This window comes from Coccinella septempunctata, chromosome 3 (assembly GCF_907165205.1).
Source record: "Coccinella septempunctata chromosome 3, icCocSept1.1, whole genome shotgun sequence".
Classification (NCBI taxonomy): Eukaryota; Metazoa; Arthropoda; class Insecta; order Coleoptera; family Coccinellidae; genus Coccinella; species Coccinella septempunctata.
Window position 1 is genome coordinate 41,548,645 of NC_058191.1, and position 16,474 is coordinate 41,565,118.

The 16,474-nt window shown below is 39.6% G+C and overlaps 2 protein-coding genes across 10 annotated transcripts in view; one reads left to right on the forward strand and one right to left on the reverse strand.

The window, feature by feature from the left end:
* The first annotated feature begins 204 nt into the window (after positions 1 to 204).
* Positions 205 to 6,754, forward strand: LOC123310540 (E3 ubiquitin-protein ligase SH3RF1). Of its 3 annotated transcripts, XM_044894045.1 has the most exons (9): positions 205 to 605; positions 726 to 1,168; positions 1,454 to 1,568; positions 1,624 to 1,859; positions 1,915 to 2,217; positions 2,700 to 3,339; positions 3,592 to 3,749; positions 3,971 to 4,087; positions 4,982 to 6,754. In XM_044894045.1, the coding sequence occupies exons 2-9, from the start codon at positions 744 to 746 to the stop codon at positions 5,262 to 5,264; spliced, it is 2,277 nt and encodes a 758-aa protein (XP_044749980.1). In that variant the 5' UTR covers positions 205 to 605; positions 726 to 743; the 3' UTR covers positions 5,265 to 6,754. The 3 variants fall into 3 exon arrangements, with proteins under 3 accessions (XP_044749980.1, XP_044749982.1, XP_044749981.1); XM_044894047.1 differs by having other exon boundaries at positions 205 to 1,168; positions 2,700 to 3,114; XM_044894046.1 differs by lacking the exon at positions 4,982 to 6,754 and adding an exon at positions 4,563 to 4,750 and having other exon boundaries at positions 205 to 1,168.
* A 2,258-nt stretch (positions 6,755 to 9,012) lies between these two features.
* Positions 9,013 to 16,474, reverse strand: part of LOC123310542 — a 69,578-nt gene continuing 62,116 nt past the window's right edge. For 4 of the 7 annotated variants that reach the window (XM_044894049.1, XM_044894051.1, XM_044894055.1 and 1 more), the window contains 4 exons: positions 14,240 to 14,300; positions 13,565 to 13,680; positions 13,419 to 13,503; positions 9,013 to 11,638 (listed from right to left, as the gene is read on the reverse strand). In XM_044894049.1, coding sequence (XP_044749984.1) covers positions 9,153 to 11,638; positions 13,419 to 13,503; positions 13,565 to 13,680; positions 14,240 to 14,300 — 2,748 coding nt within the window. In that variant the 3' untranslated portion in view covers positions 9,013 to 9,152. The remainder of the gene's footprint in view (positions 11,639 to 13,418; positions 13,504 to 13,564; positions 13,681 to 14,239; positions 14,301 to 16,474) is intronic. The other 3 variants (XM_044894050.1, XM_044894052.1, XM_044894053.1) reach the window with 3 other exon arrangements.

Genomic DNA, 16,474 nt, shown 5'->3' on the forward strand with positions numbered 1-16,474 from the left:
GAAATAAAAATACTAGTAATTTAGGAATGAATAATACGATTATTATATAATTTTAATTATACAACAGAATTCACAATCAATTTTGAACTGAAACGAGACTAATTGTGCAGGTTTAATAATAAATAATTGCCGTAATTGTCACTTGTCAGATACTTCGGAACACGAATTTTCAATATTTTCTGCTTCTTTCCCACTGACAGTTGCTGTCAGCCGTGTCAGACCAGAGGCGAACGCAATTTTTTTTGTATTTGTGTTACCCTTAATTAATTATGAAAAAACCGAATAGTGATTTATTGATAACAGCGGACTTTTTGTTATTCTAATAGGAATAGAAATTATCATTCCAATAATTGAGAGATGCCGAGTGGTACCTACCAGCTACCATCATCCTCAAGCATGATGGATTGCGTTAATAATTACTAGTTGGAGCATGCATGATTAAACGATGAGTAGTTTGTCTATTCCTCAATAATCACCGGAAGTGGAGCGAGCTGAAGAATGAACTTTGAATTAGTCATTGATTAACTCGAATCTTTGATTTGAAGTTTATTGAAGTGTTTAGTGCAAGTGACCACTATTTTTAGTCCGCCAATATCGGAACGTAGGTAATCAAAATATTTAATTTTACGAGTAACGAAAGTCAATTCATTCACTAAATGCAGTAATTCACACTTGGAAATGTATGAATGATAACCCTATCATATTTCCCATAAACAAAACTGTAGTATCACTGATGACCAAATATGGATGAAGGAACTTTAAACGATTTACTCGAATGTTCAGTGTGTCTGGAGCGTTTGGATACTTCCAGTAAAGTACTCCCTTGTCAGCATACCTTCTGTAAAAAATGCTTAGAAGAAATTGTTCATAAACACAAAGAGCTGCGATGTCCAGAATGTCGTGTATTAGTGACCACAAAGGTAGATGACCTGCCTCCCAATGTTCTCCTGATGAGAATATTGGAGGGTATGAAAAATGCACCGAACGCACTCAAACAGAGGAACAGTCGATCTGGCCAAATACAACATAATTTGTTGCACCAAGCTGTCCAACAACCTGTTCATAATCCATCCGAACATATAATATCACCCAGTAAGCTGAGCGCTGCCCAAATTAACCATCAACCCTATGCAAAGGCTCTTTACGATTATGCACCAAGAGAAGTGGGGTAAGATTTTTGTATCTTGATCATATTATTATGTACTTAATAAATTTATCAAATTATCAATTCAGTGGGTGAATAAGGGATATCACTTAGATCCATTAATGAATAAAATAGATAAAACTGATTTCCCAAATCATTTGAATAATTGTTACTATTGATAACGTTATAAAAGCTGATTGGGAATGATAGATATAGCAATAAAGGACTGGGAATTGAGAATTTCATTGGTGGAGAAAATTTAGTCATCCTGCCATTTCTTGAGTAATATACGACTGTTTACATTTCTAGAGATTTGACCTTTAAAAGGGGAGATACGATAATACTGAAGAGGAGAATTGATAGCAATTGGTATTATGGGGAATGCAATGGATTTCAAGGGGTTTTCCCTTTGAGTTATGTGCAGGTATTTCATGAATATACCTTGCTTTCTGCCTCATTTAACTCATGTTCGTTTCTAGATTATCACTCCTGTACCAAGCCATTTACCCCAGTGCAAAGCCCTCTATGATTTTCGAATGACAAACGATGAAGAAGAGGGTTGTTTAGTTTTCAAAAAAGGCGATATAATCAATGTTATAAGAAGGGTCGATGAGAATTGGGCCGAAGGAAAATTAGATGGAAAAATCGGAATTTTCCCACTGGCTTTTGTTGAATTGAATAACTTGGCCAGGTCGTTGATGAAACTTTCCATCAAGTAAGTTACGTTATAGCCCAAATCCGAATTTGCCTTTAGTTTACGTTAATTTCAGCGTACAACCAGGACCATCCAAAGTAGCACCGCCAACTCCGACGGCCGAGGAGAATGGTACCCCGCTCATCCCCACCGATCATTCTAAAAACGTGGTGCCTCAATCTAAAATCAACCCGCAAACAGCTACCCCCAAAGCACTGCCAACTTCGGATTCTAGCTCAACGATCAGTTCGGGTAGCTCTTCGACGACTACCCCGAACGTTTCCTCAAGCAATACATCTTCGAGCTCGAGCACGGCTCCCTCTTCGCCCGCTTCGCCACCCTCCAGGACTCAGGGAACCTCCAACAGGAGTTTCGTTCAGTTAGTAATCTTGTTTTTCCTTCCAATATACAAATCGTGTCGTGCTTTCAAAATATTTGTCGGAATTACAAAAATGGCCATTATTCGAAATGTCATCGGAAGAAACCATAGAATTTACGGGGATCGGCTAACTTCACGTCGATGTTGCCTTCTAAAGGAGGTGAAGATAGCTGGAGAACGGCACAGACATGGGCGTAACATTCGACTGGGCATTCGCGATTGAAAATGATCAAGAGCGTGTCGTTTTCGCATTTTTCTGGGTTTTTTCTATGAATTTTAACGGATTTTTTCGAAGGAATGAAACTTAAAGGTTGCGTGATGGTCTTAGACGGTACTACAGGCATCTTTCGACGGAATTTCGTATCTTTGTAAACTATGGGCTGTTTTTTCAATTCGATTTGTTGTACCTGCCAAAAAAGTGCATCCCTCGATTTTTTTTCTGTTTCTGTTGGTGAACTCTAGCGTTTCTTCTCGATGTTTAGGATACCCGAACTCGTTGGACGCTCAAGCGCAACAAGCACCCCCCAGAGGACGTCCCACGGAACGCACCAGCAGAAGGAAAAAAGACACAGTTTCACCGGTCTGTCCCACCCGCAGCACAACCCCCATCGACTTTCCGCCGAGATCGCCGAGCACGCCGCCCATCTATCCTCCCCCCGAAGGACCAACGAAGACTCTCAGCTGCCGGCCCCCTACATCGCTCTCTACCCGTACAAACCGCAGAAGCCGGACGAGTTGGAACTGAAAAAGGGTGGTATTTATATGGTGACGGACCGTTGTCAAGACGGTTGGTACAAGGGCACGTCTAACCGCACCCAAAAATGCGGGGTCTTCCCCGGCAACTACGTGTCCCTGGCGCTCGGCCTGACCGCGGCCCAGATCGAGGCCAAAACGTCAGTAAGTCGCATTCGGAGCAATAAGAACGGCCTGTCCAAGAGCTTGGGGGCGCCGCCTGAGCTTCCCCCGCGCGCGGTCAGTCCTTCCGCCGCCCCCGGCATATCGTCGAGCTGGCACGGGCAGCAGGAGGGCGTGGCCGTGCCCTTGGGACGCAGCACGAGTGCCATTATGCCCAGTGGCGCTCAGTTTTTAGCTTCTGCGAGTTCTACTAAAAATACTGATAAGGTTTGTGCTTTTTGTGTGTGTTTTAATTAATGCTTTGTGTTTTTTCACGTGTGGCTAGATTTTCACCTGCGTTTCGCTTGAAATGTCGAAAATTTCTACTAACTTTCACTTGCACAATTTTCGATATTGAATAATAACAAACATCTCCCAGTTTCTCGGGAGATAACCTGAAATGTCAATGTCATTTACGTCTGTCAATGTCATTTACGTCAATCGTGGGACGTCACATGATTGATGATTTTTCTCCCACAGTCCAAGGAACGGAAAGAACGCAGCTCAACTGTGAGCCTGATGAAGAGGCTTGCCAGCATGAAGAGGCCCAAATCACCTCCGAACTCTTCGTATTCAATGGATAATCCTGTTTTCGAAGATTCCACCGTTACTTCAGCCGCTCAATCAGTACACGTGCGGTAAGTAATGCAGTTTGATGTCATGATTCTGTGTTAAAGAGGTGATTTTTATGCTGTGTGCTCACACCGTTTGTCATCCCTCTGTGTTAACCCGACTACCTGAGATTTCTGTCACAATGTTCAATAAAAATAAGCACAATTCATTAATTTTTCGAGCACATCACGATTTTATTGAACATTGTCAGATCTATTTCTAATAATACATCATCCGTTCCCTTCAGATCAGGGTCGTGCCCAAGCCAGCTTCTGCAGGTGCATTCGACAGATCATCGTCTGTTGGGATCCTCATCGCAACGCTTAAAGCATAAAGATCGCCCCAGTGTTCTCCCCTCACACAGGTGTGTTGCACGATTTTACTATATGTAGTTCTTTTTGCACCTTAGCCATTGCTTTATTTGTAAATTTAGTTTGTGGTAGTTCTTCATTTTCGTCTTTGCCCCTTTGAGCAGAATGCAGCGAATAATCCAATGTAGAGTCTGGAGTAATGTCGCTTAGTACGAACTAACTTGCTGTGCCTGTCGGCTTTTTTCAAAAATACATCTGAAAAACTAACTTTTCTACTGCCCCTTCCAAATTCCAGGATCAATCTAACAGCGACCACATTTCGTTGTTAAAGGAAATTCCAAGACCAGCAGATCTTGTGAATCGTTTTCCACGTGAAAATTCAGTGATAAACCCGGTATTTCTAGAAGGTAGCTTAGTCAATTCATTCAACTAATGGTAGATAGCTACCCGAGATAGTTGGTAGAACTGTAGTAAACTTTAGAGAACCGTTCCAAATTCAACGTTCTTTATCACAGTAAAAATTTCCAGCAATTCCAGCATTTCGAGGTTGTTTGCTAAGTTTTTCCAGAAAGATTCAGCTAAACCAAAGTGAAACCACAACCACTATGATAATAAATTCGAACAAATGTTTAATACATGAGACAGACAACAAATTAGTGAGTAATATGAATTTTTCATTGAAGTAGCCTTGAAATATCGGGATCAAATTCTTCTTTTTACTCTAGGTATCTGAGTCGTAAGACATGTGTCAGTTGGAAGTACCTAACTGATTTCTATGCTTTATTTCACGCAAGTTTACCATTTCACACCATTTTCATACCGAGTGTAGATCTATGCAGAACCAAGTAACACTTAACAACAGGCAGACTTGCCATTTGTTATTTTGGGCTGCATAAGCCCACCCCGAATATCCCACCTCCATTCTGACCGAACGAATTGAATTGTAGAAGCGTCGAATCTGCGCATTCTACGTCAAGCCCCGAGGTGCACCGTCACAGGAAGTCCAACTCGTTGGACGCAGGCAACAGATCGAAAACCGCCACGCAGACTGTGCGCGAAAGGTACCGATGCATAACCCCTTACCCCGCCAATAGCGAATACGAGCTGGAGTTGCACATCGACGACATAATCTACGTGCACAAAAAGAGGGACGACGGATGGTACAAGGGCACTCAACAGAGAACCGGAAAGACAGGTCTATTTCCAGCCAGTTTCGTTGAGGCCTTCTAAAATTAAATTTCAAAAACACAATTGAATTATTTAAATATACATAAATATCGGGGAAAAAAGTATTATTTATCGACAAAATTCGAAAAAAAAAAGATAAATAAGTTGCACATTTACAATTTAATATTACTGATTTTGTATTTAAATGGGTTACGCTTAACCTTACTTCTTATTTGCTAATTGAATGTGCGAATAAACCTATTGGATTAAACCTACTAGACACTGCTCATTTTTAGAAAAAATATAATCATTTGCTTTATCAAGAACCTAATTTAAGCATTTGTGATATTGGATATTAATCTCTTTAGCTGCATTTAATTGATTGCGAATTTAATGGAATAAGTAGATACATTTAACCTCTTGATATTACTCCGTTCATCGAGGCAATATATCTTAGTGCAATACTCCCCACGTGTTTATTGTTGGAGATAATTTATTGCTTTTATTTAATTTATGTATCTCGCTTATTCGTAGCATTTTGAATTAACTGAATTCGTTTATCCAGGTTTTCTCTATACGAAATTATTATCTAACATGCCCTATGTTCTGTGTTAATAGTTTATATAAGGTGCTTATATATTTAACTTATTTATGCGTTTACTATAATTTGGGTTAGTAGAATCTTATTTAACTTCTTGAGTTGCCATTTTTGTACTAAATTCTATCTAACTAAAAATACGATGATGAAAGCGTTCAGTTTCCAGACTGCCAATATGTTGAAATAAAACCACTCGGCACAGTTTAAAATGTTTCTTTTTGAACAATGAGATTTCATTGCATAATGCAAGCCATTGTATGTGTGGTAAATTAAATGTATAGTGGAATGAATCATTGTTGCACAACTTAAAATTTATTTGCTATTCCCATCTCGAGTTCAACCTTACTCATCCAAATCTCTCGTTTCGCTTCAATCTCAAACTTTATACGGAGATATTTTCCTAATGTGTTTCGTGTTCAGTATGTGTTAAATGTTAGTTTATAGTTAAAATTAATGCTGTGCTTTGACAATACAACATTGGGCCAATTCAGGCAATTCGTTGAAAATGTTTCAGGAAAGTTTTTCGCTAAAGTGAACGTTTCCTAAACAGAAATAATAACTCCTAACCGATCCTTTGTCGATATTGTAGCCATGCATGAAATTGCATTGAAAAAAGAAAATATATTTGGCAGTTTGGAAAATGTTCCCGTGTAGGATAATTTGTTAGGCCATATCTTAATCTTGCATTTCTCAAATTTACACCATGTGTTCAGTGATTTCTATAAGTATGTATTCAAATGGTGAATAACGTAATCATATTCATACTAGTGATTTGTCCCAGACCGTTCATTGGTGAAATTTTTATTTTGGTGGTGGTTTAAATGAAATTGGATTATCTTTTGTTGTTGAATTTGCATTGTGTAAACATGACTGAAATTTTGTGAAAATATTATTAGGCTTCTTATGTTTTTAGAAATCATCATGTATGTTTGAAATATATCTGAATTTGAATTTATTTTGTGTTTTTATACCTGATGATATGACAATCTTCTTGTGAAGGAACAAAATAGTTCACAATTTATCAAATGATACGAGGATCTATTGGATAATGCCTTAAATATGCAATTTTGGACGCTATCAGAACATGTTATGCCGAAGAAAAATTGAGACGGTGGATTCAAAGCGCTTGTGATTGTGCTTTGGCACAACATGAAGTTGTAGTTCTATCAGTTTCCTTGAAAATTATGACATTCATAAATCACTGATCGTCGATCAAACATTCATTAATCACTTGTGATTTATAAGCCATGGCTACAACCACAGACAAAGGCTTTGAATATCGAGATATAGCAAAACTGAAATATTACAAGTTGTAGTAGCAGCGAGAATTGAGAAAATGTAATGAATACAGATACTATACTGAAAATGAGGTAAGATATTTCAGAAATAATCCTGGATGAATACATCCAAAATACAACCTAACTATAGTACGTTTAGGTAACGTTAGGTTCAACCAAAAATGCGAAGTTATTCGAAACATTGAAAATGGCTTACCTACATAATGACATACTCGCAACCAGTATTTTCTCTCAATTAAACAGCATTAAATTCAAGCAATCCCGCTATTCTTTCACTTCACTAATTACTATGTCATGCACTAGCGCCTAAATTTTCAATCATAATTCGGCGAAAGAATTTCAGACATTTTATTAGACTTCACCAACGCTCGATGTTGAACCAAAGAGTTACAACTAATTATTCTTTGGTCGAACGGAACTTAATCACAGAAGTATTAAAAACGGTGTTCAATAGGTCTATGAACTTAATATTCAAAATGTTGTGTTCCAGCTGACACAGACGTACATAGAAAACTTCACCAACCCATAAATACCGAAAAACGTCACAATTCTTACCTTTCACGGGGTCCTTCCGCTACTCCGGCACCATTTTCTCACCTGTTCCTTTTTCGTTAATATCTTTCTTGTATTTTTAGTTATAAGGTATTCATTTTTCACTCGAGTCTTGAAAGCTGGGGTAAAAGTGTTCATATAAATCTTTTATTGTTTCGGACAACAAACATATAGTTAATAATACAATTCATAATATACACTCATTGAAAGATAATACATTTTTTCTGTAAAAGCACCCTTCACTTTACTCACAAGGCATTCTCAATTCATCGATAATAGATTTTTATTGTTATCAATAATTCTAATTTTTATGTACATTATAACGATTTCTTGTTTAAAAAGGCACTTACAACCTATCTCATCTGAAATATTACAATTCCTAAAAAACTAATGCCGGTACAATCACATGGCAACAGTTCATGTAAAAAATTGATCTTTGATAAACTAGTGATGTCCTAAAAATATATATATTTACATGTTATACAATATTGGGTTCCAAGACAGTAAACCTTATACGTTCTCAATGATTATTTGTTGATAATAGGAATAGAGGGATAATTAATGTTGAAATACCGGAGAGTACTTCCGATCAATCGACAATTACTCGAAAAACACTAAGAAGAAACATAAAAATTATTAAAAAGACGATATAAAAAACGGATTCGAACTCTAATTGATCACGATCTGAAGAAAGACGGGATTCAGATTGGTATTTTTCGAAAAATCGTAATAAGCTCATTCGATTTGAGAGAGAAAAAAACTCGAATTTTAAAACAACAGATAGGAAAGTAATAGACGTAAATTGCCTGAAAAACGAACCAATTTGTTCAGCGTCTCCGTCAAACAGTCTTCGTTGAAGTGATTTCAAAACTTTTGCAACATTTTAAAAATGCTATGAATTTTTTTTCATTTATTTCTTTGATGCTCGAAATGCCGAAGTTGCAAAAGAACTGTTGAATCTTGAGTGCCGTTAAAAGGAAAAAGAACTGTTTGAAAATTGTTAGGTTCTTCTTAATGGAACAAAATCGAGTCCTATCTAGACTTAGAAGTAGGCTTTTGTTGAGAGCATTCATAAATATTATGTATCACGATTATAAATACCTCGTTATGAAGAATAGAAACTAAAAAAACAAGTTCCAGTTGGTTCACGAATGAGTGAGTGAATTTAAAATTTGGAAATTGAAACAATTAAACAACTCTCAATATTCATGAAAGTAAAGAACCGCAGTGAATATTTTTACGCTGTGTAATTTCTTACTGAATCTTTCAATTTGCCGCCGAGACTTCAGCGAAAACCGGAGATCATTCGAGAGATCAAACACACAAATTCGATAAAATTTCGCCAAGACGATGTATAGAATGTACAGTTAAGAAAATGGACGAAAATTAAATAACGACAGAATAAATAACCAATCTGAAACAACACTTACGTTTCACATTATTAAAACGGGCGAGATGATGTGAATATCACTGACGTTTGTCTCATTATTCGGACGCATAACCTCAAGGGGATTTCTTCTGTGCCTCCTGGGCCCTCTTCTCCCATTCCGCCTTTCTCTGGTTGAAGTTTTTAGGTTCTATGATCAGCTCTGTGCCCGTTTGGTCTTTGGGAGCATCGACGTCTTTCGCTTCTTTGTCGGCGTCTTCGTTTTTGATGTTTGTGATCCAGTTATCGGTCCTTCGTCTGCTGACGAACTGTTTCCTCAGTATGTTCTGGGAATTGTCGATGTTCTTGGCGGAATTCACGCTGACGCAACGCACGTACGGATTCTGCTCCGCCGGTTTCCTGAGGGTCACCTCGACGTTCTCCAAGGAATGATTCTCGGATCTGGAATTTCTCCTGATCGGGATAGGCTTGGAGTGCGGTACGTTCGACTCGATCAGCGGTTCCTTATCCTTCTTCTCCAGCTCGAAGATCAGTGGTTTCTTCGTGTCCTCATCGTCCGATTTGCTGTTCGCCCGTTTCTTCCCCGACTGAGGCTCGTCTTCCGTCAACTTCGCGAAGTTATCCTTCGACCTCTTCCGTTCCTTCACCGGGGACTCCGTCTGGTTCTCCTTGTCGCTGTCGCGCGTCCTATCACAGCTCTCTTTCATCATCACAGATAGTTGCTGGCTCAGACTCTCGTTCTCCGGGTCCTTCAGTTTCAGCGATCTCCTCGCGAACACCTTCATCAGCTCCGGCTCGTCCTCCCTCGCGTCCTTCAGGGACGCCTTCTTCCTCAACACCACGCCGTCCGCCTTCTTGTCGGCCAAGTGGTCCAGGCTGTCCTGCGACGACCTGTCGGTGCTGTCGAAATGGTCGCTGGCGAGGGAATCGCAGCTGGAGGACTTGAGGGAGTTGATCGATTTGTCCCTGGTCGGGGAGTCCGGGGTCGCCAAGGAGACCACGGAGGTCTTCTTCGCCGTTTTCTCGTTCTTCTTGAACATGTGGGGAGGAGTCTTCGGGGATTCCGCCTCTTTGTCCACAATCTCCACGTTGTCCTGGCTGAATTTCCGCTTATTGTCCGTTTCGAAGTTGAACACCGGTCTGGATCGGGCTTGGTCCGACAGCCACTTGGGACTCTTGGACGAGAGTATGGATTTACTCTCCAGGATCACCGGGGGAGACTTGGGCGATAACTGCTCGGTCTCCGGTTGCACGTTTATCTTGGTTATGGACACGAGGTGTTCTTTCGGACTCTGGACCTTTTCCACCGTGTCGACTTTGGTCTCTTCCGTGGCTATCAAACTGAAATACTCCGAATCGTTCTTCACGTTTACCACAGCCGTGTGACTTGGCCCGGAGATCGTTATGTGGCTTTTATCGCGGTAATTATCGCAGATACTCTTGGTTTCCATCATCTGCCTGGTTATCTCCTCGTCCAGGTTGTCCCCCTCGTTGACAGTCACGTCACATTTGATCTCCACCGTCTGCTGTCTGATCTGTCTTTGGTGTTCCATCCTTTCCGTCCTCCGAACCTGCTCGGTCCCATCCAGCAACTTCATGCTATCGAGAGAGGAAGATTTCCCGATGGAAATCTCCTTGGTTTCCCCACCGAACACGGTCTTGGTGGTAGATTGCGACGTGGTCGTGGATTTGGCGCTCTTGAAACTGTGACTCTTGGTCAACAGCACGCTCGAAGCCTGCGACGTGGTGGGGAATTCGGTCAGCGACTTAAAATTGTGAAAATCCCCTTCGTCCTCGTTCAGTATCAGCACCTTCTGCTGGAGGGAGGACAACCCGGCCAGTTTGATCTTGTACCTGGACTCCTCGTGTTTGCTCTCGACGAACCTCGGCGGTTTGGAAGCGTTGATCTCCTCGTCTTTGAGCTCCGCGTTAAGATCGAAACTCTGAGGCGGACTAGAAAGGGTCAGTCTTTGTTTTAGTTTGTTCTCCAGCTCCAGGTGAAGGGGGGAAGTGGACAGGATGTCCGGAAGGAGGCTTTTGGTCGCATCGTCTTTCCTGGGAGCCCCTGGAGAGTCGGGGACGTCCACCGGGATCACCCTTTGACGGTAAGTGGGCCCCGAACGTGGCTTAGCTTCGTACCTACGATTAGAGCCTTCCGACGCTTGTTTGGAGTAACTGGAAGGGGTGAAACTGTCCTCCATCGAACTGAATTTATCCCCGATCGGTCTGAACACTTCGGGACCCTTGACGTCCTCACTCTTCCTCCTTTCTTCCTGTTTCTTATCGTCGTGTTTGGTCGAAGATTCCTCCAGTTTGATCTTCTTTTCTTCCTGCTTCTTCTCGTCCGTCTTGGCCTTTTTCTTCTTGGCGCTCCGTCGCGGGAACAGCCTCTCGAAGAAGGACCTGTCGCATTTCTCCTCCTTCTCCTCCCTCTCCTCGAGGGCGTCCTGCGACTTGCTGCCCGCGTTCGACCTGCTCCTGTTCAGCCTGCCGTCCGAGCCGGGCGGAACTAGACCGAGAGGAAGAGAAGAACTTTTTAGTTGGGTTTCGGTTAATGCGACCGGATGATTTCCTGACGTGTTACAAAGCTCTATAGCGTTGTCTGAAATGAGAATGAAAGCAAAGCGGTCAGATGACATGATGGATTAGTGAATGAAAGGGCGAGTATTATAATAGTCCATTCACTTTTATCGAAGCAGTCGGTTTCCCGTGGAATACCTTCATCAGGAACTGCTATTTTGAATTGAAATTAGCTGCTTCTAATAGTAAGCCTGATATTTTTATCACAAAACTTGGGCTGGCCAACTTGATGAAACAGGAAGTTCAAGACGAGAACAAAGACATCATTTTCAAAAATCGAGTAAAAAAACTTCCAATAGGGAATACTCCTTCTAACGAAAATGATGTATTTTTTATGAAATATCTTTGAAACGTCACATTTTGAAATAACCATTCCAACCTTTTCTCAAAGAAAATAAAAATAGGTATTTAAAGTTTAAAGCGTTTTGTGAGAATTGCACAAGCTGGCAACATCGACTGAAATATGCCTTGATAATAAAGGACAACAAATGCATTATCTTGATGAGATAGACAAAGATGGCTGTCTATGAAGTCTGCGACGAACGAGGAAGGTCGTAATATTTTATGGGATTTTTATGGGCGGTTGCAGTTGAAGCTCGCCAGTAAGTACGCGCCTGTAGATCAACAGCTGTTATTTTATTACAGGCTGCTCCGACATTGTTCTTTTCATTGTCTTGCATGCGCTGTTGCCAAATTTCAAACTCTGCACAAAGCGATTTAAATTTTAAAACCCCATATTTGAAGGATAATTTTGAATAGTTTCCGCGGTGAATTTGAAAAAATCATGAATTAAACTCATACTTATTCAGTTTGAACTTGCTTATGCTGTGATAACCCAAATTGAGGAGAATTCCCCATTGATTTCAATAAATAACACCGTTTTTCCCTAACTTCTACCATTTTTTTTACAGCCCTTTAAAACTCATCATTGCCTGTATAAAAATTGTTTATGTTCATCACATATTTTCGAAAGAATCTATTTCCCAAGGAAAATCCACAATGCGCTGGTTTAAAACCCAAAAAAGTTTTGACAAGCGTCATAACCCCACATTTTTGTCCCGTATAGCGTGGAATATGTCAAATTTCCAAGGCCAACCGACTGCTTTAATAAAAGTGAATCATCATTACTGCTAATATAGACCAAAAATTTTTCATCAAAAATGACGAGGAAGGACACGCAAGGCGCAGGAAAGGACTCTTTTACTGAATTTTTGGTATCTAAAATTCTGAAAACGAAAACTGATAATTTATCCCGCATAAAAACTCGACACATTACCATCAATCAAAACGCCAAGTGCTCTCTACCACCAACATCGCGAAGTAATCTGAGCCTTTCAAAGGGGGCCTTCAGTAATGACTTATTTCCTCCTCCTAAGGGCTTTTGTTTACATTAATTTCCTCGTGCTACGCGCTTGTAATCAGGTTCATGAAACCCATTAAAAAATGCTAATAAATCAGAATCCCGAAATACTACTGCTATAAACAGTGACTTTTGAATTCAAATTATGATGATGAAGACATAAAATTTGGTTGTTGTTGGTTGGTAGTACTGCCTTTGACGTCTGTCAAAAATTATATGTCAACGAATGACAGGAGGATCGCGTGTTCTTATGAAAATTTAAATCTTTGATTTTTACAAAGTCTCTCAACAGTGACAGCGTGGTTTGAATATTAATCTTCTGCAATACGTTTACGATCAATGTGGTTATAATGATGTTACGAATGATCCAAGGCCATGCATGAGGATACCTAAATTCGCCATTTTGGGGCGATATTTACGAATGATTCGAAGTCTACCATACCTTTAACGATAGCTTCAGGAGACGAGCTCCTTATGGAAGAATCTTCGTTGACTTCTATGGTGGTTGGCAGTGTGTTGGGTAACTGCTTGAACAGAGAAAAATTATCATAAATAAAAAAAAATATATGCGTTTTTTGGTTGGTTTACCTGTTGAACTCCTCTTCTTCTTCTTGGCACCCCGTGAGTTTTCTTGGGTTTGACCGAAACTCTGTGGTGTGCCGCGCTGTGGTTAAGTGGTATGGACGTTGTGTTGAGGTCAAAGTCTAGAAAAATTGAAAAGGTCACAATAGAAGCATTTAATAGCGTTCTAACCTAAAAATTTATTAATTATCCGTTTTGACAGTATCTTATCCACTGCGAACAGAAGTTAACCTCAATTTAAGATATGACAGTTACTAACATGTTGATAATTTTGAAGTTTTTCAACTTGACATTACTTGAAAATGTGTGTCAGCTGTCATAACCGAAATTGTTGCTTTGAATATGGTCAAATAACAATTTGAATTCATTCTCGACCGATGTAACCGAGTAAACTTCATGCATTTCTACAGGGGAACAACCAGCTTCCATTCTAATGCAGATGATCGTGGATTCCTATAGTAATGCATGACTAAAGATGATTCATGGACGCTGATATCGGTCGACAAGCACAATGTAGCGTTAAATTAGTCGACCCGTTAGCTGTACAGATCATCAGCCTTCTAATTTCGATCAACAGCACTCCCTAAATCGAAAGAAAGTCATCGAGAGAGGGTTTCGGGCGTTTTATCTTGATGTAAATACACAAACGCAACAACGTTGCCAAACGAAAAATCTACTCACCATGTTTGTTTTCCGATAAAGTTGATTTAGAGCTATGCCTTATCTGACTAATCAATAAATCCTGCAAAAAAAAAAGAAAATGAAGGTCACTTCGTTACACGAACATAGTTAGTATAATTCTACACTCTTGAAAACGAAAATCAATAAAATGATTCTAATGGATTTAAATAGCTCACATAAATAAACGAAAATCACAGATCTAGACCTGGAGGCGTTCACACAAATATTCTGATCGAGGAAAATGATCAGTCACTCAACTAGATGTGAGGGTAAACTGGGAAATTCTCCTCAATTTGGGTTATCACAGCATATGCAAGTTTAAACAGAATAATTATGAGTTTCGTTCATGAATTTTTCAAATGCACCGCGGAAACTATTCAAAATCATTCTTCATATATGGGGTTTTAAAATTTAAATCGCTTCGTTTCTAGTTTACGATTTGGCAACAGCGCCTACTAGAAAAAAAAAACAAAAACAATGTCTTGTTTATATAATAACAGCGTTGATTTACAGCCATCATAAGACGCGTACTCACTGGCGAGCCTCAACAGCAACCGGCCATAAAAATTCCATAAAATTTTACGACCTTCCTCGTTTGTCGCAGACTTCATAGACAGCCATCTTTGTCTATCCCATCAAGGTAGTGTATTTGTTGTCCTTTATTATCAACGAATATTTCAGTCGATGTTGCCAACTTGTGCAATAAAAACGAAACGTTTTAAATTTTAAATACCCATTTTTATTTTTCATTTTCAAGTACTTAAAATAATTTGTTTTGGGAAATGGTTGAAATGGTTATTTCAAAGATATTTCATAAAAAATACATCATTTTCGTCAGAAGGAGTATTCCCTATTAAACCTTCCATCAAAAACATAGACGGAAATATTATACATGTTTGGAATGAAGCAAGGAACGTAGTAAATGTCATCAGAACGAGAATGACGCTAATTATGAACCTTTTCAGACTAGTATATTGACGCATAACCCAACTGATGCCAAAATTTTTCGTTTACTACTGTACAGAGTGTCCCTAATTCGGTATATAACGAAGGGATCTGGGAAACTAGAATAGCCAGAGCAAAACCGATGAAAAATTTCCTTGCTCTTTTCCAGAGAAACAAAGAATGGTGAACAGCGTAGCCTCCTACGATCCTTCGTTTAAGAGTTATTAGAAAAAGTTAAGATTTTGACGATTTCGAAAAATTCTCGTAACTTTTTTAAGATTCATTTCTAGGTTTTTCGAATTTTCGAACTTTGTATGCGCGAAGTCGAAGTTAAAAGGTATTTTGAATCTGTAAAAATATACAAGGTGTCCCAAAAAAATCGAGTAAATTTACGGTACGACAGTAACAAAAAACTTGCCTGTAAAGTGTCGTAACTATCGTCCATTTCGTTTCCAAGATAATTACCTGGTTCCAAACGTTATATGAGGAAACCAGGTATCAATATCGTTTTCATAGCCGTTTTTCATCTTTCGATGACACTTTTCATGTGAACAGCCTGCCAGACTAGACGATGCACGTACCACTAAAAAAAAAACCAAGTTTTCCACCGAAACGTGTTTCGTCAACCATTTCACGCGTTTCGCCGTTACAACATCATCTTCAGGTCCGACGTACGGAATGCATACAATTCCTTCGATTCATAACCGGCAACGAGACTTTTCTCGAGCTCCTAAAGCGTATCGCGAATCGAGATCTTTTTCCGTGAGAAACATTCCGCCGGTTGAAAATCGAAAACTATCCTATCAATTAAAATGCTCGGTTATGTCAGATGCTGAATAACCCGAACGGACGAAGAGTCTGGCAATAGGCAATTAGGTCGAACCGGCAATAATTACATAAAAGTTTGCACTTCCACGTGAATTTCTAGCCGATTAAAATATTTACCGGGACTGTTGCGTCAGTCACAGTTTGGACCGAACAACAATCTTCAGTTTCCTGGTCTTAAGTTCAAAGATTTCCTGTACTGGTCCCTTTAATGATGAAAAACGTTCCGATTAATTTTTTCAGCGATAAGCCTTCGGAATTCAACCCACAATATCCGTGTTGATACATAAGAAAAACGTGGTCTTAGAAGCTTTTAGTTTCAATCTATAACTAGAGCAATCAAGCTGCTTAGACCCACCAAACGCACTTAGTGTTAAGTGTCCCTTAAAATGAACCCTTAGCTTGCATTACGTTGCACCAACCGTTAAGTGACATTTACATGGCTAAAGCTAGCCTTAAATTTAA